The 26,369-nt window shown below is 40.8% G+C and overlaps 1 protein-coding gene across 1 annotated transcript in view; it reads right to left on the bottom strand.

Annotated features, from left to right (window-relative positions):
• The window catches only part of DNAH11 (dynein axonemal heavy chain 11), a 417,881-nt gene that overhangs the window by 199,064 nt on the left and 192,448 nt on the right, over window positions 1-26,369 (bottom strand). The window contains exons 41-45 of the mRNA XM_030932862.1: window positions 26,182-26,332; window positions 25,005-25,153; window positions 18,350-18,500; window positions 14,904-15,035; window positions 9,423-9,596 (exon numbers count right to left, since the gene is read on the bottom strand). Of these exons, the coding sequence (XP_030788722.1) occupies window positions 9,423-9,596; window positions 14,904-15,035; window positions 18,350-18,500; window positions 25,005-25,153; window positions 26,182-26,332 (757 nt within the window). The remainder of the gene's footprint in view (window positions 1-9,422; window positions 9,597-14,903; window positions 15,036-18,349; window positions 18,501-25,004; window positions 25,154-26,181; window positions 26,333-26,369) is intronic.

Raw genomic sequence — 26,369 nt, 5'->3', positions numbered from 1 at the left:
TCCCGGGTTCACGCCATTCTCAGCCTCCTGAGTAGCTGGGACTACAGGCGCCGGCCACCTTGCCCAGCTGGTTCTTTTTGTATTTTTTAGTAGAGACGGGGTTTCACCGTGTTCGCCAGGATGGTCTCGATCTCCTGACCTCGTGATCCGCCCGTCTCGGCCTCCCAAAGTGCTGGGATTACAGGCGTGAGCCATAGCGCCCGGCCAATAATTAATGATTTGTTGCATTTCTTGGTGTTCAAATTTAAAAGGAGGGGAGAATCTACCTGCAAGATTCATATTGTTCGTAAGAAATTCACATAAAGTCTATAATGGATGAAGTTCTTCTCTACCTGGCTAGCATATACTAAACACAATGGAATATTGTGAGGTTTTTTTGTTTTTTTGTTTTTATTTGTTGTTGTTTTTGAGATGGAGTCTCACTCTGTCACCCAGGCTGGAGTGTGGTGGTGTGATCATGACTCACTGCAGCCTTGACTTCCTGAGCTCAGGTTATTCTCCCACCTCAGCCTCCCAAGTAGCTGGGAATATAGGCACCTGCCACCACACCTGGCTAATTTTTTGTATTTTTAGTATAAACGAGGTTTCACCGTGTTAGCCAGGATGGTCTTGATCTCCTGACCTTGTGATCTGCCTGCCTCAGCCTCCCAAAGTGCTGGGATTACAGGCATGAGCCACCGTGCCCAGCCGATTGTGAGTTTTTTTAATGACTATTTTTTTTTGAGACAGGGTCTTGACTTCCTAAGCTCAGGTTATTCTCCCACCTCAGCCTTCCAAGTAGCTGGGACTACAGGCATGCACCACCATGCCCAGCTAATTATTTTGTATTTTTTGTAGAGACGGGGTTTTGCCATGTTGCCCAGACTGGTCTCAAAAACCTGGGCTGAAGCAATCACCTGCCTCAGCATCCCAAAGTGCTAAGATCACAGGTGTGAGCCACCAAGGCTGACCCAACTGAGTATTTTATATACAATTCAAGATCATCTTCATGACTGAACATTTACTCTAGAACTTCATTTTAATTCAGTGATGCTCTTAGGGCTTACTAAAAGACAGACTGTTCTGTGCTACACTAAACAGTTCTAGACTACTCTTTAATAAACATTTGAGCTGCATCTCATATTTTTTTCTCCTTTCTTGCTGCTAGTTGTCATCATTTGCTTTTAAATTTGTCTGCTGGCCTTTTTCACATACTAATACCAATAATTCACACTTACTGGGAAATGAGTATGTGGGTGTGGCAGGTACCATGCTAAGCACTTTACATGCATAATGTCATAAGACACCCGTAACAAACCTATAAAGACAGTTGTTATTTTTATTTCAGGGGTGATGAAACTAAAGCTAAAAGAACATAACTGACTTGGTCAAGGTCATGGTTCCTAGTAAGTGGCAGTACTTCGATTCAAACCCAAGTCTGTCAGAGCCTGACCTCTCTCTTATCTACACATAGAATGCTCTTCAGAGCATGGACTCTGGAGCCAGGCTGCCTGACTGTGAATCCTGGTTTGCTTGTTTTAGTGTGACCAACTCTTGTTAGTTTGCTAGGGATTTCCCAGTTTTAAAATTTAAAGTCCAGTGTTCCCGAAACTCCTTCAGTCCCAAACTAGAACTGTTGGTCATCTTATACGTACTACCCGTATGTATTTCTTCTCTTCGTGCCTGTTTCTCCGTATATTAAAAAAAAAAAAGGCGGGGGGTGGGGGTGGGGGGAGCTAGTGACAGTCCCTGCCTTAGAAGGTTGCTATAAGGACTGCTTTATGTACAGCATTCAGTAAAGCACTTGACATACAACAGCATAATATTAGTATTTCTATTATTATTGACTTTCTATGGTTATCTTCCACTATATTTAACATGCTGTTAATTAAGTAATCACATTTGGTACAACTGTGTGGAAAGAAAGAGCACAAACTGCTCATAGGTTCTCTGCTGAATACAAGATATCATCACTAAGGTGCATCAACCTTGTGATAGCAGTTTTCAGGTCTTCAGCAGTTCTTGGTTGATTACAGGTTCTCAGCCTTCAACCAGCTAGATCATACTTGTAGATAGCTGAATTCTAGGTAGCTTGAACAAAAAGCAAGATTTTCAAATAGATAAAGTAGACGGAGAAGACACTTTTGACTTCTTTTTGTTTTTTGAAATGGAGTCTCGCTCTTGTTGCTCAGGCTGGAGTGCAATGGCGCGATCTTGGCTCACTGCAACCTCCGCCTCCCGAGTTCAAGCGATTCTCTGCCTCAGCCTCCCAAGTAGCTGAGACTGCAGGCACTAGCTACCATGCCCAGTTAATTTTTTGTATTTTTAGTAGAGAAGAGATTTCACAGTGTTGGCCAGGCTGGTCTCAAATTCCTGGCCTCAGGTGACCCAACCCACCTTGACCTCTCAAAGCACTGGGATTACAGGCGTGAATCACTGCGCCCGGCCTTCCCTGCTGCTTCTTTGTTGGGAAAGACCCCACTTTGTCCAAGTCCTCACCCCTCCCCCACATAGCCATGAGTGCCACAGGAAGCTCTGCCTGGCTCCTGCAGGATGTGAGGACTCATCAAAGCCCATCACGGCAGCCCCGCTGCCAAGGCCTGAGACTGAATTCGAGGTGGCACATGGCCCAGTCCACAGAATTAGATGCAGGAGGCAGTCAGCTCCAGACATCTGAGGAAGGTTTCCTCACTGTTAATAAAAAGATAAGAGAAAGTCCCTGCCTCCTTTGAAGTTGTTTACTATCAGAGACATCTTGAGACCAAAGGGATGGCTGTCTTAAATTCAAGTCAATGTTAAGAAGAGCAGAAAGACGGGATGATCAGAATCCTTGGTGATGCTGCCAAGTCACAGAATTAATCTGCATTGTGGTTATTCAACCTCTGAATTCCTTGTTTGTGAAATAATAAATTTCCTCATTGTTTGGGGTTGAACTGTCTCCTCCTCAAATTTCTATGTTCAAGTCCTAATCTGCAGTATCTCAGAATGTGATGTTATTTGGGAATAGGATTGCCGCAGATGTAATGAGTTAGGATGAAGTCATACTGGAGTAATATTACAGGCTGATAATGTTGTGTCCCCACAACATTCATGTCATGAAGTCCTAACCCCGGTATTTCAGAATGGGACTGTATTTGGAGACAGGGGCTTTAAAGGGGCGATTAAGTTAAAATGAAGCCATTCAACTGAGCCCTAATCCAATCTGATAGGTGTCCTTATAAGAAAATTTGAACCCACAGGGAGACATCAGGGATACATACGCACAGAGAAAAGCCATGTGAGGATGCAGAGAGAAAGTGGCTATGAGGAGTGAGGCCTCAGGAGAAGCCAAACTTGCTGACACCTTGAGCTTGGACTGCTAGCCTCCAGAGCCGTGAAGAAAGAAACTTCTGTTGTTGAAGTTGCCCAGTCTATGGGATTTTGTTACAGCAGCCCTAGCAAACTAATACAGTTGTCCTCCTTTAACCTTGGCGAGGTATGTGCCAAGGCACCCAGGGAATGCCTGAAACCACAGATGGTACAGAACCCTATATATACTGTTTTTTCCTATACCTATATACCTATGATAAAGTTTAATTTATAAATGAGGTACACTGAGAGATTAACAATAATAAAATAGAACAATTCTGTCAGCAGCACTACTCTTGCACTTTGGGTCATTATTATGTAAAATAAGGGTTACTTGAACACAAGCACTGCAATACACAATAATCGACCTGGTCACCAAGACAGTTGGATGAAGGGATGGTTACCATCCTAGGTGGGATGAAGTGGGGTGGCACAAGATTTCATTCTGCTACTCAGATCAGTGTGCAATTTAACTTATAAATTGCTTATCTTTGGAATATTCCATTGAATATTTTTGGACCACTGTTGACCACAGGTAACCAAAACCTCAGGAGGCAAAGCCATGGATAAGTGAGGGACTACTGTACAGATATGCTTGTTTGTTTGAACTTTTATTTGTAAATTTATGCAACCAGTTTCAGAATATACAGATTATTCTGTAGTTTGCTTTTTTCAATCAACATTATACTTTCGAGATATGCTCATATTGGTGTATCAAGGTCTAGGTAATTTTGCTTACTGCTGTGTAGATTTCCATTCTACTAATATATTACAACTTAGTTTTTCAATTTTCCTTTTTTGGTTGTTGTCAGGAACAATGTGGCCATGATCATCTTTGTAAGTGTGGTTGGGTTTCTCTAGGTTACAACTATAATTAATTTTTTTGGATCACAGAGCTAAAATATGTTTTTTTAAAAAAAAAAAAAAGTTAATTTTTAATTGACAAAATTGTATATATTTATTGTGTATAACCTGATATTTTGAAATATGTATACACTGTAAAATGGCTAAATCCAGCAAATTAACATACACTTACAATTCACATAGTTTTTTTGTTTTTTTTTTCTAAGACACTTTCACCCTTGTTGCCCAGGCTGGAGTACAATGGCGCAATATTGGCTCACTGTAACCTCTGTCTCCCAGGTTCAAGCAGTTCTCCTGCCTCAGCCACCTGTGTAGCTGGGATTACAGGCACATGCCACCACACCCAGTTGTTTTTTTGTATTTTTAGTAGAGATGGGGTTTCGCCATGTTGACCAGGTTGGTCTTGAACTCCTGACCTCAGGTGATCCACCTGCCTCAGCCTCCTAAAGTGCTGGGATTACAGGTGTGAGCCACCGCACCCAGCCCCACGTGCTTATTTTTTATGGGAAGAATACTTACAATTTTTTCTCTGAATGGTTTTTTAAAAATACTATACATTGTATAAATACTATACTATAAATACTATACTATACTATGTATTATACTATGTATAAATACTATATTATAGCATTATACTATGTATAAATACTATATTATAGCATTATACTATGTATAAATACTATATTATAGCATTATACTATGTATAAATACTATACTATAGCATTATACTATGTATAAATACTATACTATAGCATTATACTATGTATAAATACTATACTATAGTATTATACTATGTATAAATACTATACTATACATCTAAAATACTATAGTCACCATGTACAACAAATCTCTTGAACTTATTTCTCCTAAATGAAATTTTGTATCCTTTGACCAACATCTCCCCAACCTCCTAACTCCAGCCCCTGGTAGCCACCACACCACTCTCCACTTCTATGAGTTCAACTTTTAAAATTTCACAAATAAGTGAGGTCATGCAGTATTTGTCTGTGTCTTATTTCACTTAATGTACTCCAGGTTCATCCAAGTTGCTGCAAAGGACAGGATTTCCTTCTTTGTAAAGGCTGAATGGTACAAGTTGAATATTCCCTATCTGAAATGCTTGTGACCACAAGTATTTTGGATTTCAGTTTCTGGGGGTTTTGGGATATTTGCATTATACTTACTGGTTGAGCATTCCTAATCTGAAATGCAAACTATTCCAATGAACATTTCCTTTGAGCATCATGTCAGCCCTCCAAGTTTTTAATTTTGGAACATTTTAGATTTTTGAATTAGAGATGCTCAACCTATATGCCATCGTGTGTATGAACCTCATTTTCTTTGTCCGTTCATCCATTGATGGACACTTAGGTTAACTCCATATCTTGGCTATTGTGAATACTGCTGCAGTAAATATGCGAGTGCAGATATCTCTTTGACGTACTGATTTTGTTTCCTTAGGATATACACCCAGAAGTGGGATTGCTAGATCATATGGTAGCTCAATTTTTAATTTGAGGAACCTCCATACTGTTTTCCATAATGGCTGTACTAATTGGTATTCTCACCAACAGTGTACAAAGGTTCCATTTTCTCATTTTTCTTGACAACACTTGTTATCTTTCATCTTTTTGATAACAGACATTCTAACAGGTGTGAGGTGGTATCTCACCACGGTTAATACAGATTTTGATTTTGAGAAGTGGGCTGCTGCTGTAACAGATACCTAAAAAAGAGGAAGTCACTTTGGAACAGGATAAGACAACAGGATAGAATAGTTTTAAGGCGCAGGCAAGAAAATGCCTAGATTGCATTGAAGAGATTGCTGGTGGAAATATGGACATTAAAGAGGCTTCTGGTGAGGCCTCAGATGGTAATAAGGAACATGCTACTTGACACTGACAGAAAAGCAATTCTTGTCCTAAAGTGGCAAGGAACATGGCTGAATTGCATTCTAGTGTTCTGTGGAAGATAGAATCTGTGAGTGATTAACTCAAGTACTTAACTGAGGAGATTTCTAAGAAAAGTGTTGAAGGTGTGACCTAGTTTCTCCTTATTGTTAGCAAAATTAAAGAGGTGAAAGATATATTGAAGAAGTAACTGTTAAGCAGAAAGGAACTAGAACTTAAAGATTTGGGAAATTCTCAGCTTGTCCATATGCAGAACATGAGAAAGTGTATTCTGGAGAGAACACCAAAGTGTGACCAGAGGATGACTCCATGAAGAAATTATGGGTGTAATTCTTAGACAAAATCAGCTATTTCAAAAGAAGTCAGAGATACAGATGCGGTTATACCAGCAGAAATATTGCCAGCTTGGGGTAAAAAGGATGGAAACAGGACAAAATGAAGGAAGGTAAGACTTCTTAGATTCTATAGGACAAGAAAATTTAGCAACCTGGCTGCAAGTATGTATGTATTAACCTCCAAGAAAAGGGAAAGTAACTCCAAAGGCAATTCAGAGATCAGCAGAACATCCACTGATGCCATCACTGGCCCAAAAGGTACAGAACAGGGAGACGAAGCTATTTCTCCCTCACTTTCAGGGAGTGGGGTCAGTGAGCTAGGATGCTACTGCCCGGTGCCCCAGGGACAGGGCTGTTGCCCAGGGCCATGGAGGTGGGGCTGCCCTCAAGGGCAACACTGCCGCCTTAGTGGGTCCAGAGGCAGGGCCATCATCCCAGGGGGCCCTGGTATAGGGCATTGAGCCAAAGAAGATTATTCTGAAGTCTTAAGAATCTAAAGGAATTTGCTCTGCTAAGTTTTGGACTTCTGATTTCTCCCTTTAGGAATGGAAAGGTCTATCCTATGCCTGTTCTACCATTGTATTTTGCAAGCAGGTAACTTCTCTGGTTTTGTAAGTTCACAGCTAGAGAGGAATTTTGCCTCAGGATGAATTATACCTCAATTTATTTCATGAATTGATAGATGAAATGTATCATGTAGATGATATTTGGATCATATTTGGGACTTAGAGTTGATACTGGAATGGATTAAGAATTCTGGGCTGTTGGTAGGCCGGGTGTGGTGGCTCATGGCTGTGATCCTAGCACTTTGGGAAGCCAAGGTGGGTGGATCACTTGAGGTCAGGAGTTCAAGACCAGCCTGGCCAACTTGGTGAAACCCTGTCTCTACTAAAAATACAAAAATTAGCCAGGCATGGTGGTGGGGTGCCTGCAATCCCTTCTACTAGGGAGGTTGAGGCAGGTGAACTGCTTGAAACCGGGAGGCAGAGGTTGCAGTGAGCCAAGATTGCACCATTGTACTCCAGCTTGGGCAACAGAATGAGACTGTCTCAAAAAAAAAAAAAAAAAGAAACAAACCAAAAAAAGAATTTTGGGCTGTTGGAATGGGTGAATGTATTTTGTATGTTAGTAGGATTTGAATTTTGGGAGTCAAGAGGGCACATTATTACAGGCTGAATTATGTCTCCTCCAAAATTAATCTCTTGAAGCCTCAACCCCTCATAACTCAGAATGTGACTGTATTTGGGAATAGGACTTATAAAAGAGATAATTAAGTTAAAATGAGGCTATTAGGGTAGGCCCTTATCCAATGTGACTGGTGTCCTTAGGAGAAGAGGAAATTTAGACATACAGGGAGACAGTGCCCATGAATGTGCACAAAGAGAAAAGGCTATGTGAGGTCACAGCAAGAGATGCCTATCAGCAAACTGAGGAGAGAGGCTGCAGGAGAAACAAAACCCCTCGGTATCTCCATCTTGGACTTCTAGCCTCTAGAACTGAGAGAAAAATATGTTTTTACTGTTTACACCACCTGGTCTTTGGTCTTTGGTTATGGCAGCTCCAGGAAATGAATGCACTGGGCTTTCTGTTATTTGACACTAACTGCCTCCTAATAAATGTCACAGAAATCACCTATATGCCACTTATACAGCACTCCCAAAATAATAAGCTCCAAAATGAATCAGAATGACATGATTTCGAGGAAGAAATAAAATGAAAAGGAAAACACATTGAGGCAGAACAAGATGATCAAAGAATAACTGAATCTAAGTGAAATGTAGAAGAGCGATCTATGAAAAGAAACAGTGAAGAGAGAAAGTTTCATTTGGATGATCAGCTGTCATGTGACTTTGAAAGGTGAGAAGAGGAGATTAAACATATTCATTTGATAGCTGGAGGGTATAAGAAGAAAGTTATATGTGAAAAGTGCTATCTAAGAAATTTACAATAAGTTCAGAAGTAAGAATCACTGGACAGAAATATGCCTTCAATGTTTACAAACTCACAAAGTTTCTAGGAAAATATAAATAAACTTATTTCCTTATATTTTATAGTTATTGCAGATTTAAGTTGTAATATTTTTTAAAAAGAGGATGCAGAAATATAACAGCCATCTCACTAAGCATTCTTCTTTTTTTTTTTTTTTTGAGACAGAGTCTCGCTGTGTCGCCCAGGCTGGAGTGCAGTGCCGCGATCTCGGCTCACTGCAAGCTCCGCCTCCCGGGTTCCCGCCATTCTCCCGCCTCAGCCTCCGAGTAGCTGGGACTACAGGCGCCCGCCACCATGCCCGGCTAGTTTTTTTTTTTTTTTTTTGTATTTTAGTAGAGACGGGGTTTCACCATGTTAGCCAGGAGGGTCTCGATCTCCTGACCTCGTGATCCACCCGCCTCAGCCTCCCAAAGTGCTGGGATTACAGGCTTGAGCCACCGCGCCCGGCCACTAAGCATTCTTATAACTGCGACTCTTCTCTCCCAGTGATATATGTCATATGCTGAGAATATTAACACAATAACTTATTCATCAGGCAAGAATGAATATTGGTGATATGGTTTGGATCTGTGACCCCACCAAATCTCGTGTTGAATTGTAATCCACAATGTTGGAGTTGGGGCCTAGTCGGGGGTGACTGGGTCACCAGGGCGGTTTCTCATAAATGGTTTAGCACCATCTGTCTTGGTACTGTTCTCATGATAGTGAATTCATTCTCATGAGATCTGGTCATTTAAAAGTGTGCAGCACCTACCCCCTCACTGTCTTTTGTTCCCGCCTTGGCCAAGTGAAGTGTCTGCTTCCCCTTCCCCTGTGATCTCCTGAGGCCTTCCCAGAAGCCCAGCAGATGCCAGCATCATGCTTCCTGGGCAGCCTGTGGAATCATGAGCCAATTAAATCTCTTTTCTTTACAAATTACCCAGTTTCAGGGTTTTTAAAAAATATATATAGCAATATGAAAATGGACTAATACAATTGCTATGTTCCACACACCTACCTGCAGAGGCACATCTGGATCCATAGTAAATTGGGCAATTTTGTCAGCCCAAGGCAATAATTTCTTCGTTTTGTGGTCCACATAATAATCAAAGATTGTTCCCTGGGATGGAAATTTCACTGCTTTCATCTCTTTCTGCCACCACCGGCTGAAGTCAGCTTGATAATCAGAAAGCTAAGGAGAACAAGAGAAATACTTACTGTAGATTCAAAGGTAATTAAAACTATGAAAAAAAACAAGAAACAAATTATGAGTAATATCATCATAGGAGTAGAAACCTAAAATTACCATATACCCATCAAGCACAAATTTTGTGAAATAATTAACTTAAAAAGCAAGGTAAAGTTAGGTAAACACCAGATTACCTGTTGGTTATTCAATCTAATGACAATGTATTATGCAAATTCCTATGCTAGGTAGTCACTATTGAACAGTGGTGTTCACTTCTACCAATGTTCACACCAATTTATGGGAAAATGGGAAAAATAAGAATGGAGTACTTTTGAAAATTAATAACATTATTTGATTTAAATACTGTCCTTTGCTCTGAGCTTATAGCTTTCCTGGCCCTTTCAACCTTTCAATAATAAAATAATTTTCCCTTATAAAATTATGGTGATAAATTGTTATTTTTATAAATGCTCTTGCTTAGAAAAGTAAACAACTGGCAACTCTATACCATTCCTACACATCATTATTGAAACTCTGTTGATCTCTGGAATTCTAAACCTGGGAATCCCTGCCATGAGAGATGGAGGAATGGAGAAACACATGGACCTGTTTTCCCACCAGACCAAATCTAAGGGTTGTAGTTGAAAACTGCATAGGGACCAACTTTCAGCCTCCAGAGAGATTTATAGTAGCAAGGAACAGACTCTCTTTACTGGGAGTTGCTTGTTTTAATATGAGTATAGATATAAGCCATTTACTGCTAGATTAGGGTTTGGAAAATAAAGAGGAGGACAACTGTGTGCAACAACTAGAAAAACCCTTCTATGTCCACAGGATGACCTGGCCCAGTGATGCCCATGTCCAGAGGATGACCTGGCCCAGTGATGCCCATGTCCAGAGGATGACCTGGCCCAGTGATGCCCATGTCCAGAGGATGACCTGGCCCAGTGATGCCCATGTCCAGAGGATGACCTGGCCCAGTGATGCCCATGTCCAGAGGATGACCTGGCCCAGTGATGCCCATGTCCACAGGATGACCTGACCCAATGACTCCTATATCCACAGTATAATCTGGCCCAGTGACTCCTATATCCATAGGATGATCTGACCAGTCACTGCCATAGCCACATGATGACCTGGTCCAGTGACACCTCTATCCATCCATAGGAGACCTGGCCCAGTTACTCCCATATGCACAGATGACCTGCCCCAGTGACTCTTGTACTCATAGGATGACCTGGCTCAGTGCCTCTGATATCCACAGGAGACCTGTCCCGGTGAATCCTATATCCATAGCATGACCTGACAAAGTGAGTTTGATGAACTTTTAAAAATACTGTGTGTGTCTACTGCTTTCAGCAATCTCATTTTTATCTATGACTTCAACTGTGATTCTTCCCCAGAGAAGTTTTTAAACCTGCTTTTACTTTGATGTCTCTATGTCATAGATTATGGCCTATAAACTGGGCAGGGGGAGTGATCAGTGTTTGCAGAGAGAGCTTGCCCCACCATCTTCCAAACCATCTGAGAACATTCTTCTACCACCCCATGCATGAGTTATGCATTTAGGTTCATTTAAGTTATTTTCAGATTGGTGGCAGAAGACATTTCTTCACCCTATAAAAGTTGGTCTTGAGCCAGGACAGTTCAGATGATATTACTTATCTGGCACCATTCTCTGTAGGCAGACTACATTTAACTTTTACTTTACATCGAACTTTGCTTCACCCAACCACTACATAGGCAAAATGATTTTGGTGACAAATCTTTCATTCATTAATTCATTCAACTAAAGTGCATTTGTTCTAAAGTAGAAAAGAAAACAAACAGGGTCTCTCCTCTCACAGAGTTTATGGGGAAGATAGAAGGGAGGAACATGAAGATGTGTCATCTAGCTGAGGCTAAGTCAACAAATGCAGAAATCAACAGTTGCCTTGAAAGTAGTTTGCTATAAGTGAGAGTAACAGAGGCATTGTATTTTAATTGGATGCTCAGGGAAGGCATCTTTAAGTGCCATTTCAGGAAGAGTCCAGCACATACAAAGTTCCTGTGGGATGAAAGAACTTGGTGTGTTCAAGAAACTGGACCCCGTAGCTGGCGGGCGGGCGGGCAGGTGGGCAGGCGGGCAGGCAGGCGGGGAGCAGGGGAGGGAGTGGCAGAGGAAGAAACAGGGAGAGCTAAGCAGGGCTAGATTCAGAGGCCTTATAAATAGAATTAAAATTTGAAATGTTATCTTAAAGGCAATAAGGAGCCATTCAAGTGTTTTCAACTCTAGAGTATATGATATGATTTCATGTGCATTTCAAAAAATCACCCTGACTGCTGAGTGGATGATGAATTATCAGAACAAATGTAGAAAAAGAAAGCCCAGTGAGGAGGCTACTTCAGAAGCCACGTGAGAAATGATGGTGGTTTATGGGAGTTCAGATGAACTTGAATTGAAACTCGTTTTGGAGGTTGGCTGCAATGACTAAAGAACACAGGTCCTAAGTCAGTCAGCTGCTGTTTGAACCTGGCTGAGGCATGGGTTAGCTTGGTACCTGGAAGCAGATTAATATACCTTTCTAAGCTTCAGTTCCTTATTTGTAAAAGAATAGTTGTACCAATCCATATAGGGTTTTATTGTTTTTGAAGATTAAATGAGGTACCCTATGAAAAGCTCTAAGCATATTCCCTGTCACATATTAGGCACTCAGTGGCTATCCTGAGAACATTTCTTGTGTCTGTTTCACGCGTATTGCCAACATCATGGCCTCTCTTTTGAATGCTTTGTAGTTAGAGCCTTTTTGAAAATTTTAAGCTGCTGTTGCTGCTCATGTTGACTATTAATTACGGAAAGGAAGGTGCCAGTGATATCCAGCTTCTAGCTTATATAACTAGCGGGGGGAAGGCTGATACATTTGGAAATTGGAAAGATTAAAAGAGGGTCAGCTGGGAGGGAGGTGAGTGGTTATGAGCAGGAGGGGGAAGATGTCCGCTGTCAACATCCCACTGATTTTACAGTCCTAGAAAGGGAGAAAACTTGTGGTAAATATTGAAAGAAATACCTGGTGGATGAGGAGGGTTGCCTTCTGTCTGCATGTGGCTTCCATAAACAAGAAACCCACACATGTTGTAAACCATGGCTCTGAGAAAGCCACATAAGTCCCTGACACGAACACTTGACTCTCACTCACATAGTATCGGCTGCTAATCTTTAGAGAGCACTTGGAAATGACAGAAGGAATCTGGCTTCTGAGAACGGCTGAAATAAGATCTAGGAGGCCAAGTGAATTCCAAATATATTATTATAGTAATAGGCACAAGTTATGGTAACTTAGTGGCGAGAAGTGGAAATGGCCAACAGATTATATCAACCATTTATTTTCTGATCTACAGTGAGCAAACCAACAGCAATATAGGTCACTCTTGGCTGTGATGCCTTTCAATGTAAATACCCCATTTACACCTGGAAAGAGCAAGGAAGACTGGAAAACGTGTTATCTATTTTTCGTGTAAAAATTCATGGGTGGCCGGGCGCGGTGGCTCAAGCCTGTAATCCCAGCACTTTGGGAGGCCGAGACGGGCGGATCACGAGGTCAGGAGATCGAGACCATCCTGGCTAACACTGTGAAACCCCGTCTCCACTAAAAAATACAAAAAACTAGCCGGGCGAGGTGGCGGGCGCCTGTAGTCCCAGCTACTCGGGAGGCTGAGGCAGGAGAATGGCGTGAACCCGGGAGGCGGAGCTTGCAGTGAGCTGAGATCCGGCCACTGCACTCCAGCCCCGGCGACAGAGTGAGACTCCGTCTCAAAAAAAAAAAAAAAAAAAAAAAAATTCAGGGGTACTCATAGAAGCACTATGAACCATGAGAGGCCCTGAGGTACCATGGAAGGTATGGCTTTTGGAGAAAGACAAACTCCGGTGGGAATCCTGATGTTGCCATTTCCCATCAGTGTGACTTTGGACAAGTTACTTTGCCCCTCTGAGCTTTACTTTACTTGTGCAATGAGGACAGCTTGAAGAATCATAGTAAAGATCACATGAGAAAAATTCCACATAGAGGTACATGGTGGCAATTAGATCTGCAAATTTCTGAAGTTGAGTAATTCCCACTTTGCACTTTGGTAAGCCTAAGCAGTTCATGGGATATGTGTGCTGGTGCAAACATTTGTCTCAAGTGTTAATCAGAAGCCACAAAAGGGCTATGCAAGCAATCTGTACAGGTATGAATATTTCACTTTCAGCTAAAAAAAAAAAAAAAAGACCAGCGAAAAAGAAATTGGCCCAGGGTTGACTATGGTTCACAAATGACTATCCTGGGAATAGTGTGTGAGACTGGTTAGAAGTAAGAGGGACTGGACACAGGGAGACCAATTTGAAGGTTATCATATGCTACAAACTGAATTGTGTCCCCTTCACGTCCCACCCCCAAATCCATATTTTGAAGACCTACCCCTCAGTGTGATGGTATTTGGTGGTACGGCCTTGGGACATAATTAGATTTAGACGATGTCATGAATATAGGGTCCTCATGATGGGTTTAGTGTCCTCGTCAAAAGAGAAACCAGTATGTCTTTCTCTGTCACATGGGGACACAGTGGGAAAGTGGGGGTCTGAAAGATGGGAAGAGAGTCCTTGCCGGAACTCAACCATGCTGATACCATAATCTTGGAGTTTTAGTCCCCAGAACTGTGAGAAATAAATTTCTATTGCTTCAGCCATCCAATTTGTGGTATTTTGTTATGGCAATCTGAGCTACTAAGACACTATGATAGCCAAGGCCAATCTAAAGATGCATTGCCTCTGAATTTAGGCTGCAGGGATGGAGAAGAGGGAACAGGGTTGGCAGCTGTTTTACAGGTACAACTGAAAAGGGTCTGAGATCATAAGACACAGAAATCAGGAAGAGTGATGTCTCCCACATTTTTAACTGGAGCTTCCGGGAAGAATGTACCACTGAGCAAAAGAGAAGAAGGAAGAGAAGGGGCAAGTTGGAGTATGGGGCAGAGGAGACGGTCTGTCTCAGGCACACTGAGCGGGGCTTCTTGTAGAAGAGCATGCTGGAGGTGAAGCCCCAGAGGCAGCTGGAACACAGAACTTTTTCAGAAGACACAGCCAGGCTGGAGGGTATGGATTTGGCATTGTCAGCTGGGGTTAGAACCATCAGGGATGGGACTACCTAGAGAATGCACAGATTAGGAGAGAACAGGGCAAGTAGTATAGACCTATAACATAACAAAAACGTATGGATCACATATTTTAACCTCCCCCTGACCCTGTCCCACACAAAACTGGAAACTGGACCTGTTAACTATTTCTAAACATACCTGATCTTGTAGCAGGGTGCCTCCAAAAGCCCAGATACAAGCAAATACAAAATAGACTTCATAAACTTCTTTTGGACTGTCAGAAGGGACATTTTCAGGAGTCAGCAAGCACTCCAAAAGAACACATATAGTCTAAAGAAAAAGAAATAGTCAAATAAGGCAACATCTTTCAAATAGTGGAGTAAGTTCAAAGAATATTTTTACAACTCCGTGTTACCCTTAAGAGAGTACATCGTTTCCCAACTGTGATTTGCTACATTGGGAGAGACAAAAATTACCACCTTGGGTGTCTAAGTTAACAGTAGAAAACTTGTCACTTTCAACCAAAATGATCTAGGTAATAACAAACTATTTTTTAAAAATAAAAATTTAAACAATCCAGTTAATAATCAGTATACAGCCAGGCGAGGTGGCAGGCGCCTGTAGTCCCAGCTACTCGGGAAGCTGAGGCAGGAGAATGGCATAAACCCGGGAGGCGGAGCTTGCAGTGAGCTGAGATCCGGCCACTGCACTCCAACCTGGGCCACTAAGCGAGACTCTGTCTCAAAAAAAAAAAAAAAAAAAAAAAAAAAAAAAAAAAAAAAATCAGTATACAAACCAAAATCACATATAAGCCAAAAAAAAAAGGGCATATATCTATATTCGCTTTTTTATAAATAGGAAACCATTTTCTAAATAGTATTCTATAATCCACTTCCTCGACTAAAAACTGAAGACATCTTTCATTATCAATAAGTGTTACTCTACACCATCACTGGAATGGATGCAGAAGATTCCATTGGATGAACAGGCATTTATTTTACTGTTCCTTCTTGTTGGACATTTAGATAAACCACTTTCGGTAAGTGCTTTGGCAGCCACTTTCCCACCTGTTGTCATAAATTTAGAATGTTGGACTGGCAGCTTAAGCCTGTGGCAGTTTTTTGGACACCGAACTAAATTTAACCTTGAAAGAAATGCTGTTTAGGAACTCAGGCACGTGTTCTTCATACCCTCCAGGTGAAATGGCAACATGCTGGGCGGTCCTAATATACCTAGCCCATGCTTAGGGCAGTTGCGTCAGCAACGAGAGGAACGCGGCTGCTGCAGGGGACTTCACCATGTGAAATAATAACCAGTAATGAACAGGTTTGGGGGCTAGTTCTCTAAAGCACAGAAAGTTGTCATTAATTAGCACTGTTACAGATCCTAAAAACTCAAGAGACTCTTCCCCCAGTTTTTGCAGGCAAAGATAGATTTTCATCTCTATTATACACACAGCAACGCAAGCTATCACAAATCAGGTCAGCACTGTGTGTGTGCCTTTCCTTTCTTGCCACAGAAGATGGGGAAATACTTTTCATTTAAATTGTTGAGCACTTATTACATTTTAAAATCTTCTTTCTTGATTTCTATTACTTCATGTTGTGCCACATTTGCCAATTTTAAATAATCTTTTAATAGAATAAAACTCACCAATTTGCTATTAAGAAAAACAGTGTAAAACTGAGGCTTTGTTAGTTTTTAGTAGAAGCCATGTTGTTCTAAGGAACTGTTGAAATCAAAACAAAAAAGACTGAAGGGTCTCAATGTGACGCTATCTGCTGAGACGAACACATGAATAAGGCCACATGTTTCTTCTATTTTCTCCCACAGTACTTGAGAAACATTTTAAGTTCTGTGTCAGCACTTAACATACTTTAATGCACAATCTGAAAGAGTTAATACACCTTACCAAATTTAAAGAGGCATCACACATCAGAAAACAGAGTGCATTAATTTCTCAAGATAGCCATTTCAGGTTACTATCTTCTTACATTCATTTTTGTCTCAAATTTCCATACTTATTAGTAACCACAGAAGAGAAATTACTCTATAAAACAACAGCTTACAAGAAGCTAAAAATTAAATGCCATTTCTGAATACAGTGAAAGAAAGAAGTAGAGCAGAAGTCATATTAATTCCTGCTGACCTATTTTCACACTACTCTTGAATGGAAAAGTTCACACCACAGAGAATCACACAAATACATAAGTCAACTTGAGAAAGAACATGATCATGCTTTTTTGCAAGTATTACACCAGAGGAAGTCTAATTAGGCTAACTACATAATTAATTCATAATGAATAAATTCAGACCTGCTTTCAGAAATAAATTATACCTCAGATAATTACTGTTGAAGACTATCGTTTATTTAGTTGGTGCGTGAATTATCAAAAAATCTGAACTTTCTCTTATTATGCTTGTGACTATGTCTAATTTTGCATCAAACAAATTTGGTAACACACTCACTTAATGGTAACAAAGCACTTAGAAAGCAATTTTGCTCCTACAGGAAAAAAGGGGTGTGGGGGGTTTTCGAATTGTAAACCTTTCACGAAGCTTTTTGCTTGTAAGAGCTGGGGATAGTTTCTCTTCATGCTGAGATTAAGATCACAGCCTTCTTTCTGTGTGCTGTGAATTATTTTCATTGGCTTCCATGACAACCTATCATGTGTGCCCTTCACTCTTACCAGCTGTCTCAAGATGAAGATGAGAAAAAATATATCCCTGGGATATTATGAACCCTTCATCCAGACTGACACGCCTCCATGAATATTTTTGGGAGGGGGAGGTCTGTGAGTGGTGGCACCTAGGTGGCAGAATTCAGAGGCTTTCTCTTACTCACTGGCTGGCATCTTTAACTGCACAACTTTATTTCATTGAGAAAACATACTGAGCACCTTCTCTGGGCAAGTTACTTAGGAACCAGAAAAATAAATAAAGCTATTGAAACTTTGTTGTTCTAATTCTGTGCAAAGACACTGGAAAGGAACACAATGGTTCAACAAACACATATCTGGCACCTACTATGTGCTAAGAGGTATCTGGGGATATTAAAAAAAAAATCAATAAAACCTGGTTCCAACCTTCATTCACAAGATTGTGAAAAGAAGGACAGCACAAACTGAAACGCTAATAGAATGTGATAGAGGTTTGCAAAAAGCTCCAGAGAACATGGCGGGTGGGGGCAGGGGCTGGAGGGTTGGGGCAATCTAACAATTCCAGAAATCTTCTCATTTTCTTGGGCAAGCAAGAACTTCTGTTGTCGGCCGGGCGCGGTGGCTCAAGCCTGTAATCCCAGCACTTTGGGAGGCCGAGACGGGCGGATCACGAGGTCAGGAGATCGAGACCATCCTGGCTAACACGGTGAAACCCCGTCTCTACTAAAAAATACAAAAAACTAGCCGGACGAGGTGGCAGGCGCCTGTAGTCCCAGCTACTCGGGAGGCTGAGGCAGGAGAATGGCGTGAACCCGGGAGGCGGAGCTTGCCGTGAGCTGAGATCCGGCCACTGCACTCCAGCCTGGGCGACAGAGCGAGACTCCGTCTCAAAAAAAAAAAAAAAAAAAAGAACTTCTGTTGTCTTGATCAACAAACACTACTGCATCAGGACTGGAATGTTAAATGGTGTAACCGAAGACAAACCTGCACCAGGCTACTCTCAGGAATTGAAGTGATGGTTTTAAAGCTTGTTCTCAGCTTATCCAAGCATGCGGGGACATATTTATCAAAAAGAATAGTCAAATTGGCCTTTTCTGATTGATGCCGCCTTCTGTCTATCCAACTGGCCACATACCTGAAAAGGAACACAGAAAAGCTTTTATTGAACACTAGGCTTGAAAAGCAGAATTTCACCAAGTCAAAAGTTTTCTCCTTCAACACAGCTTGGTGCAACAATTCAGGGACACGTTTAGTGAGTTCGTTCTATTTCTCAAACTGCAAATATTTTAAAATGGTCCTTTAAAAACTTGTTTTAGTGGCCATTTTACCTTAATGAAAAGACTGTAAAAGGAAATCCTAATAGCACTTAGAAGCCAAACATAATGGAATATAAGTAGACCATTACTGAGCATTGATGAGGAAGTGCAGTGTGTCATTTCCTGAAGGGCTCAAACTATTCCCATAGTGTAGGCCTTATTTATGAAAACAGCTTGCGATTTTTCTTGATTAATCTTGGCATCAATTATTTAGTAATGAGAAATCAGTTACAAATAAAAAGATGAAAATTCCATAGGGGCTATTTCAAAGTGCCTCCTTTTTCAATGGACTGAATGTAACTCCAATCTGATAGCTGCAAACGAGTTTCCAATAGGTGGCTCTGATACCGCGTTTCATGCTTGGGGGTGTGTGTGTGTGTGTGTGTGTGTAATCTGAAACATAAAATGTTATCAATTTGATACATTAAATATCCTTAATGTATTAGTAAAATAATACTTATCAGTAAAACAAAGCATGACTTAGTAGCACCTATAGTAGTCTACAGGGCAAAAATGTATGATGTTAAACTAAAAATAATCCCTCAGAAAGTTCTCATTAAGGATGAAGCAGGGGGAATAAATACATTTAGAAGCCAGCAGAGAAGCAGTATGACCACAGGTTAATTTCAGCTACACCTTGCATTTTGAGCATCAGGAGACATTAAGGCAAGATGATTATCTGACAAAAGGCTCCTTTCACTTTTCGCAAGGCTTCACAATAGAGTTTACTAAACAGTCAGTTATGTTACACTCTGATGAAATTTATAAAATGTCAACCGTCAAAACTTTTTCAGGTCTAAGATAAATGGTTTTCAATAGAAGTCCAATTGCATAAGAGTAACCTGATAGAGTGTCTCTGTGTGGTAGTGACAGTGGGAACTGCGGAACGATGGAAAGCAGGTGTCAGTGCCTGGGGACAAAGGAATGAAGGCCACCCTCTCAACTACTGATTTTACCCTATATCAGCTGCCAGAGTGGAAAGTGGAAACTTTGTATCTAGAGCTTATCAAAAAGAGGCGAAAGAGGATTGCTCAGGGAAAGGAAAGTCTAAAGTGAGACTGCCTGGATATGCATCTCCGTTCCACCATTTTTAAACTGTGTTACCTTGGGCAACTTACTTAACCTCTCTGTGCCTCAATTTTCTCCTCTGTAAATGGACATAGTAATAATATGAACCTCCTGGGGTGGTTGTGAGGATTATGTAAGTTTGCATGTGCAAAGTGCTTACATTAGCATCTGACAAATTCTCAATAAATGTTACTCATTAGTACAGAGTTGGTGGCATTGGGAAACTCAGGGTTAGATCACGGCTCCATCTCCCTGTGTTTCTCCTAAAGGCAGTAGTGTCCCATTGGGCACAAGAGTTGGCATCCTGGATTCTGATGGCTATAACAAAACCCACACCCCACTTCCCAACAAAGTTTCTTCCAGGTTTCTGTGGGAGCAGAAAGCCATGGCAAGGATCACTAGGAGCAGTAACTTCAAAAAGTAGCCCAGAAGGAAGAAGTGGGCTTTGCACTTAGGGTGCAGGTAATAGCGACTTCACATCAGCAGCAACTAAAGTCTCAGAGAAAATCTACCGAGCCCACTAGCAAATGATGCTTCTGGACAAATTACTTCCACAAGTGAGAGTTGCTCCAGAAAAAAGTCAGTCCAACCAAACCAGGAGATGTGGTAAAAGCTGATTCTGCTTGAGAGAAAAAAAAAAAAAGTGTGTGTGTGGGAGAATCAGATAAATGACCTCTACTAGGGATCAATCACACCACACAGCACAGGACAGAGAGTAAAAATGGCTATGTTGCTGGACAGTTTAAAAATTTATGTAGAAATTATTGCTAAACTTTCATAGCTTAGGAATAAAATACACATTAAAAGACGGTAAATTTAGAAGGAGAAATTGTTACCTTCAGCAAACACTGAAGCTATAGAGCTGCACTTGTGTGCAATTCTTGCAACACTGCTTCACACAAAAAAATTCCTTACGATTTTTAAAAGATGCGATAGATGTGAACATGACTACTATTATATTACATACAATTGAAAATGGCATACTAAAATGGCATATTTTTTCCTTGCCCACAGAAAAGATCACCCACGTTGGTGCCCCACCTCAGGAAATGGCTACATTGTAATGCCCCAATGTATCATCTTAATGGCAACATGCAGGTTATTAACAGAGAGTTTTGGCTTTCCAGAATTTGTAAATGAGTCCTCCTATCAGCAGCTCAGTTGTTCCTCCTTCCTCCAGAACTGTTCCAGGTTTATTAAGTGAAGTCTAAAACCCTGTGGTTTCTAAACTTTCTAGAGTAGCCAAAGTTCTCAGACCTCTGAAAACTTTTTATTTATTACTCAGTCCTCTGGGGTTGGATCCTGTTGTATCGGATAGAAGGAACTGAACAGACTGTAAGTCTACCCTCAGAGCAAGCTTCGAATTCTCTGTCATTCACCATGGCCTGGAAAAATGGTAGACAGTTAGCAGCACATGCTGACTAGCAGTGTACACCAATTATTTCTGAAGTTGCATGTTTATAATATATACAGTATCCAAAGATGAGACATTGGGATTGTAGGGAAAGAAGACAATACGCTCATTTGATACAGGTGAAAGTATTAGTGATACAAAGCCAGAAGAATATTTTAAGCTCAAATAATAGAAGAAAGAGGATGATCTAAAGCTGTGGCTTCCAAGAGTCATCTAGCAGTATCTAGTCTTTCATAATCAGACTTAGGGATGAGGTTTTTTTTTTTTTTTGAGATGGAGTCTCGCTCTGTCACCCAGGCTGGACTGCAGTGGCGTGATCTCGGCTCACTGCAAGCTCCGCCTCCCGGGTTCATGCCATTCTCCTGCCTCAGCCTCCCGAGTAGCTGGGACTACAGGCACCTGACACCACGCCTGGCTAATTTTTTGTATTTTCAATAGAGATGGGGTTTCACTGGGTTAGCCAGGATGGTCTCGATCTCCTGACCTCGTGATCCACCTGCATCGGCCTCCCAAAGTGCTGGGATTACAGGCGTGAGCCACCGCGCCCGGCCAGGATGACGTGTCTTAATGTCTCCATCTTAGTTTCATATATCTCAGCAAACATTAATAAAAGTAGAAAATGTGCCTCTATGCCAGAGAAAGAGAGAAAGAGAGAGAGAAAGTAAAAGTGGTAAAATGGTTAGTGATTGCAGGAAAAGCATCTCTGCTGTGCATTATACTACCTTTCCAGCTTTTCTATAGCTTTGAACTTTATTTCAAAGTTTTGACTCTGAAAAAAGCATTGCTGAAAACTGAGACTTAAGCAATTCGCTTGGAAGACTGGGTTAATAATTATGTCTATTTCAGAAGGTAACTGAGTATTAAATGAATTAATATGTATAAAGCTATCATTTTGTTAATATAACTACATTGAAGTAAGATGTTAAGGTCTCCAATAACTATGGAGGGGAAAAAATACCCTTTATCCTAAAATAGCTATTTCGTGACTTATTGAAAGTTTATTGCAATGGGAGGTGAAAATAGAAAAATACCTTTTAGAGAAGATTTCCATTATTTTGGAAAATGACTTGGATGAATTCTTTGGTCACACCCATGAAAATTAACACCTACCCAATAATTTTGGATAAAACAAAACAAAAAAACCCAAAAGCAAAATCGAATGGTGAAGACAGAGTTGTTTGACTCTCTTAGGAATATAAATTGGGTGTCTCTTTAGCCAACCCATGACCTTTGATGTATTGCATGAAAGTCCTTCTTTAAACAGAGATTTGGACCAAGCTTTTGTTAGCACAAATCTCCACAGGATAGGATTGAGATTGAATGACATGTACCTCGGGAGCTGTGAGGTTCACTACTGCAATCAGAGCACACCCAGGAGGGGTAAGAGGTCTCATGAAGGAAATGAATGCTGCCATGCACTGCAGTGCCCGGGTTCTCTGTACAGAGGGAGTCGGGGCTGCTGCAGAGACTCCCTCAGGTAGCTCCCAACCAACAGAAGCATCCCAGGAGACAGAATCCCAAGTGTGGAAAGGAGTTATTATCCCAAGAAAAACACTCCATTTAAGACTTTTGAAAATCACTCCTTCTCCAAAACATATCCAATAAAGACTTTGTCAAAAGCAAAAGCCTGGGCATGGCTCTACTAGGCTGCAGAGGTAAGGAATGAGACTTGTAGTGAGCACGTCAGTACACACAGGAAAGGCAGCCTGGAGAAGTACATCAGTCAGGCATCTGGTAGGAAACAGATGTCATCCCCAAATCACGATAATAAGGGAAGGATCAATAAAAGGACTAGTTACAGAAGTGTGGGCAAGGAGTAGAGAAAATGGAAGGGACAGTACCATGCCAAGAGAGTAATTACAAGGAATGGTTACTGTACCTATGCCTGGAGGGACAAGAGAATGAAGAATTGCCAGAACCTGGAAGGAAAGAGCCTTAATGGAGAGATATAAGAAGAGCTGTGACCTGCAGTCACAGAGGGACACAACCATCCTGACATGACCCTGTTGGGAAGGAGAATAAATAGCCTGACCTCACTGTCCTCTCTCCCTCTCACTTCCTGCCAGGATTCTTCATTAGCCAAACCAACCAGAAGCTAGAAGGCAAGGAGCCCACTAATGTGGTCCACACAGTGAGAAGGCTGGAGAGTGTGTCCAGAGAGGTAAACAAATGATTTCTGACATAAGAAGCATGCCAGGCACAAGCATGGGTTCAGTGGCAGAGTTCAGCGATTCCTACAGTTCTGAGTGCAAATGCTGGAGGTGACAAGTTACAAGCAGAATGAACTGTAGAAAATGTAAGCATTTGAGGAGTAAGCAACTGGGCACCGTAAAGTTGCTCTAAATCAAAGTGTTACAACTGTTCATATACGCATAGTATATATACATGCAAACATACATAACCTAAGTGATTTCTTTTTATATAAGTGCTCCATATAAGCTTTCATTATTTATTCACTTACTCAACAAATATTTACTGAGTTCTTAACATCTTCAAGGTATGTGAATCAGGTAATGTCCAAGTAAAAATGACAAAGGCATTCCAGTGCTAACTTAATTATCTTTAAATTAGTCTAATTCATTAGCCTTAAATTTAATTGCTAATACCTTCAAGTGAGCATATAAATATTTAGAATTTTATACTAAGATTTTAACAAGATCCAGACACAATTTAAAAAAGCACTGAATAAAAAATGGGCGAAGAACTTATGTGAACATTTTTCCAAAGAAGACTTACAAACAGCCAATAAGCACATGAAAAGATGTTCAACATCACTAATCATCGGGGAAATGCAAATTAAAATGAGATATCACCTCATGCCCATTAGCACGGCTACTGTTAGAAAAAAGGAAAATAGGCTGGGCGTGGTGGCTCAAGCCTGTAATCCCAGCACTTTGGAAGGCCGAGACGGACAGATCATGAGGTCAGGAGATCGAGACCATCTTGGCTAACACGGTGAAATCCCGTCTCTACTAAAAAATACAAAAAACTAGCCGAGTGAGGTGGCAGGCGCCTGTAGTCCCAGCTACTCGGGAGGCTGAGGCAGGAGAATGGCGTAAACCTGGGAGGCGGAGCTTGCAGTGAGCTGAGATCCGGCCACTGCACTCCAGCCTGGGCGACAGAGCCAGACTCCGTCTCAAAAAAAGAAAAAAAAGAAAAAAGGGAAATAACAAGTGCCGGCACAGATGTGGAGAGATTAGAAGCCTCATCCACTGGTGGTGGGAATATAAATGGGTAGCAGCTGTGGAAAACAATGTGTCAGTTTCTCAAAAAATTAAAATTAGAATTAACATATGATCTAGCAATTCTTCTGAGTTCTAGCCAAAAGAATGGAAAGCAGGGTCTTGAAGAAATGTTTGTACACCCATGTTTACAGCAGCATTATTCACAATAGCCAAAAGGCAGAAGAAACCCAAGTGTTCATTTATAGATGAATGGGTAAACAAAATACGGTATATACACATAATGGAGTACTATTCAGCCTTAAAAAAGGAAATACTGCAATATGCTGCTAAGTGGATAAACTCTGAAGACATTATGCTAAGTGAAATAAACCTGTCACCAAAAGACAAATACTGTATGATTCCATTTATATGAGGTACCTAGAGTAGTCTAATTCATAGAGATAGAAAGTAGAATGAAGGTTCCCAAGAGCCGGGAGGAGGGGATAATGAGTTGTTTAGTGGATAAAGAGTTTCAGTTTGGGAAGATAAAAAACTTCCGGAGATGGATGGTGGTGATAGCTGTGCAACAACATGAACGTGCTTAAGCAAAATTTATTAAAATGGTAAATGTTACGTTACATACAATTTACTACAATAAACAAAAAAGAAATACTCACGGATTCCAGCCCAGATCTTGTGGGTTCACATACAGAATACCAGCTCTGGAAACAGTGGCCGGGGTTGCGCTCCTTAAGTGATGTATTTCAAACAGAAGCCTCATGAAGGGAGTGAGGGTGATGCGCTCATTGCTGGCGAGGGTCAGCACCTGGAGTGAGCAGCACAGTGGTGCACAGAGGTGCACTGTCACCCATGGGCAAAAGCAATGCTGCAAACATATAGAAGCAACAAGTACTTTCCCCTATCAGAAGTACCACAGGCTGTGCGCTCATTGTCCTGAATCAGAAGTGCAGTCTGAATAAAGATCTAAGCTCACCACTGAGATGACCTGACTGACCCTTGAGGAACAAACTCACCTAATTGGGCTTGTGAATGGCAACCTTTACATAATTGTAGTAATTTTATTACTAAGCCAAAGATAAGACATTTATTATAAAAATTAATCACATGAAAGGACCTGAATACCATAAAAAAAACTTTCTTTAGAATCTGAAATACCATGATTATCAATTGTCCAAAGAAACTTACACAAGTATAAAGATCCCAAACCTGTATTTTATGATGAACAGTGTCTCAGTTGAGTAAGCAGTAATTACTGTTAATTCAAGGTGGTTACTAAATCTATTCTGGAGTAATGATGATTACTGATCTCTCTCTGCTGACCCCAACAATAGACCTTGTGTTGCTTGAATGATATCTCACAGACCTGTACCATCACTTTTTGTTTTTGCTGGGAATGCTGAATTAACTGTGGCAAAAAGCTTGGAAAAACATTTTAATTCAATCCATAGCCATAGGAACTAGTTAATTTCAATTATCACATGGCACAAACCTGTTCTTTCATTGTCTAAGTATTTATACTTAAAGATGACAAGATATAATAATTTATGCCTACCTCTTAGAAAGTGGTAAGATGTGTAAACTAAATTCTTAGATCTGTATCTAACTCTCAGTAAAGGTGGCTGCATTCAAAGAAACAAAGAGAACATATTCCTTGAAATTCTTTAATGGTGAAATTAAAAAAAATTATCAGGAAAACAGCACTTATTGAAATAATAGTTACATAAAGAATCCCAGGTTAATGAGCAAAAACCAGTATTAACATCAACAAGTGAATGGAACTCTTAATACACTCAGGATGTTATAATCAAGGTTTACAACTGAAGTTTTATTCACCTTGTTATCATCCATTACAGTATTGAGTGATTCAATCCACATGGGGTCAATATCTCCATCCAGGACTATCCATTTTGGTCCATCATTCTTAAGATTTGCTTGTTCTCGTAGAATGGATGAAAAGAGACCTATAAAACAAGAGTAAACAATCCTAATATATAAAGTCGTTGAGTGCTGTTTATTTCTAC

The sequence above is a fragment of the Rhinopithecus roxellana genome, chromosome 6 (assembly GCF_007565055.1).
Source record: "Rhinopithecus roxellana isolate Shanxi Qingling chromosome 6, ASM756505v1, whole genome shotgun sequence".
Lineage (NCBI taxonomy): Eukaryota > Metazoa > Chordata > Mammalia > Primates > Cercopithecidae > Rhinopithecus > Rhinopithecus roxellana.
Note: the sequence above shows the minus strand (reverse complement) of the source record. Positions and strands in the feature narration are given on the sequence as shown.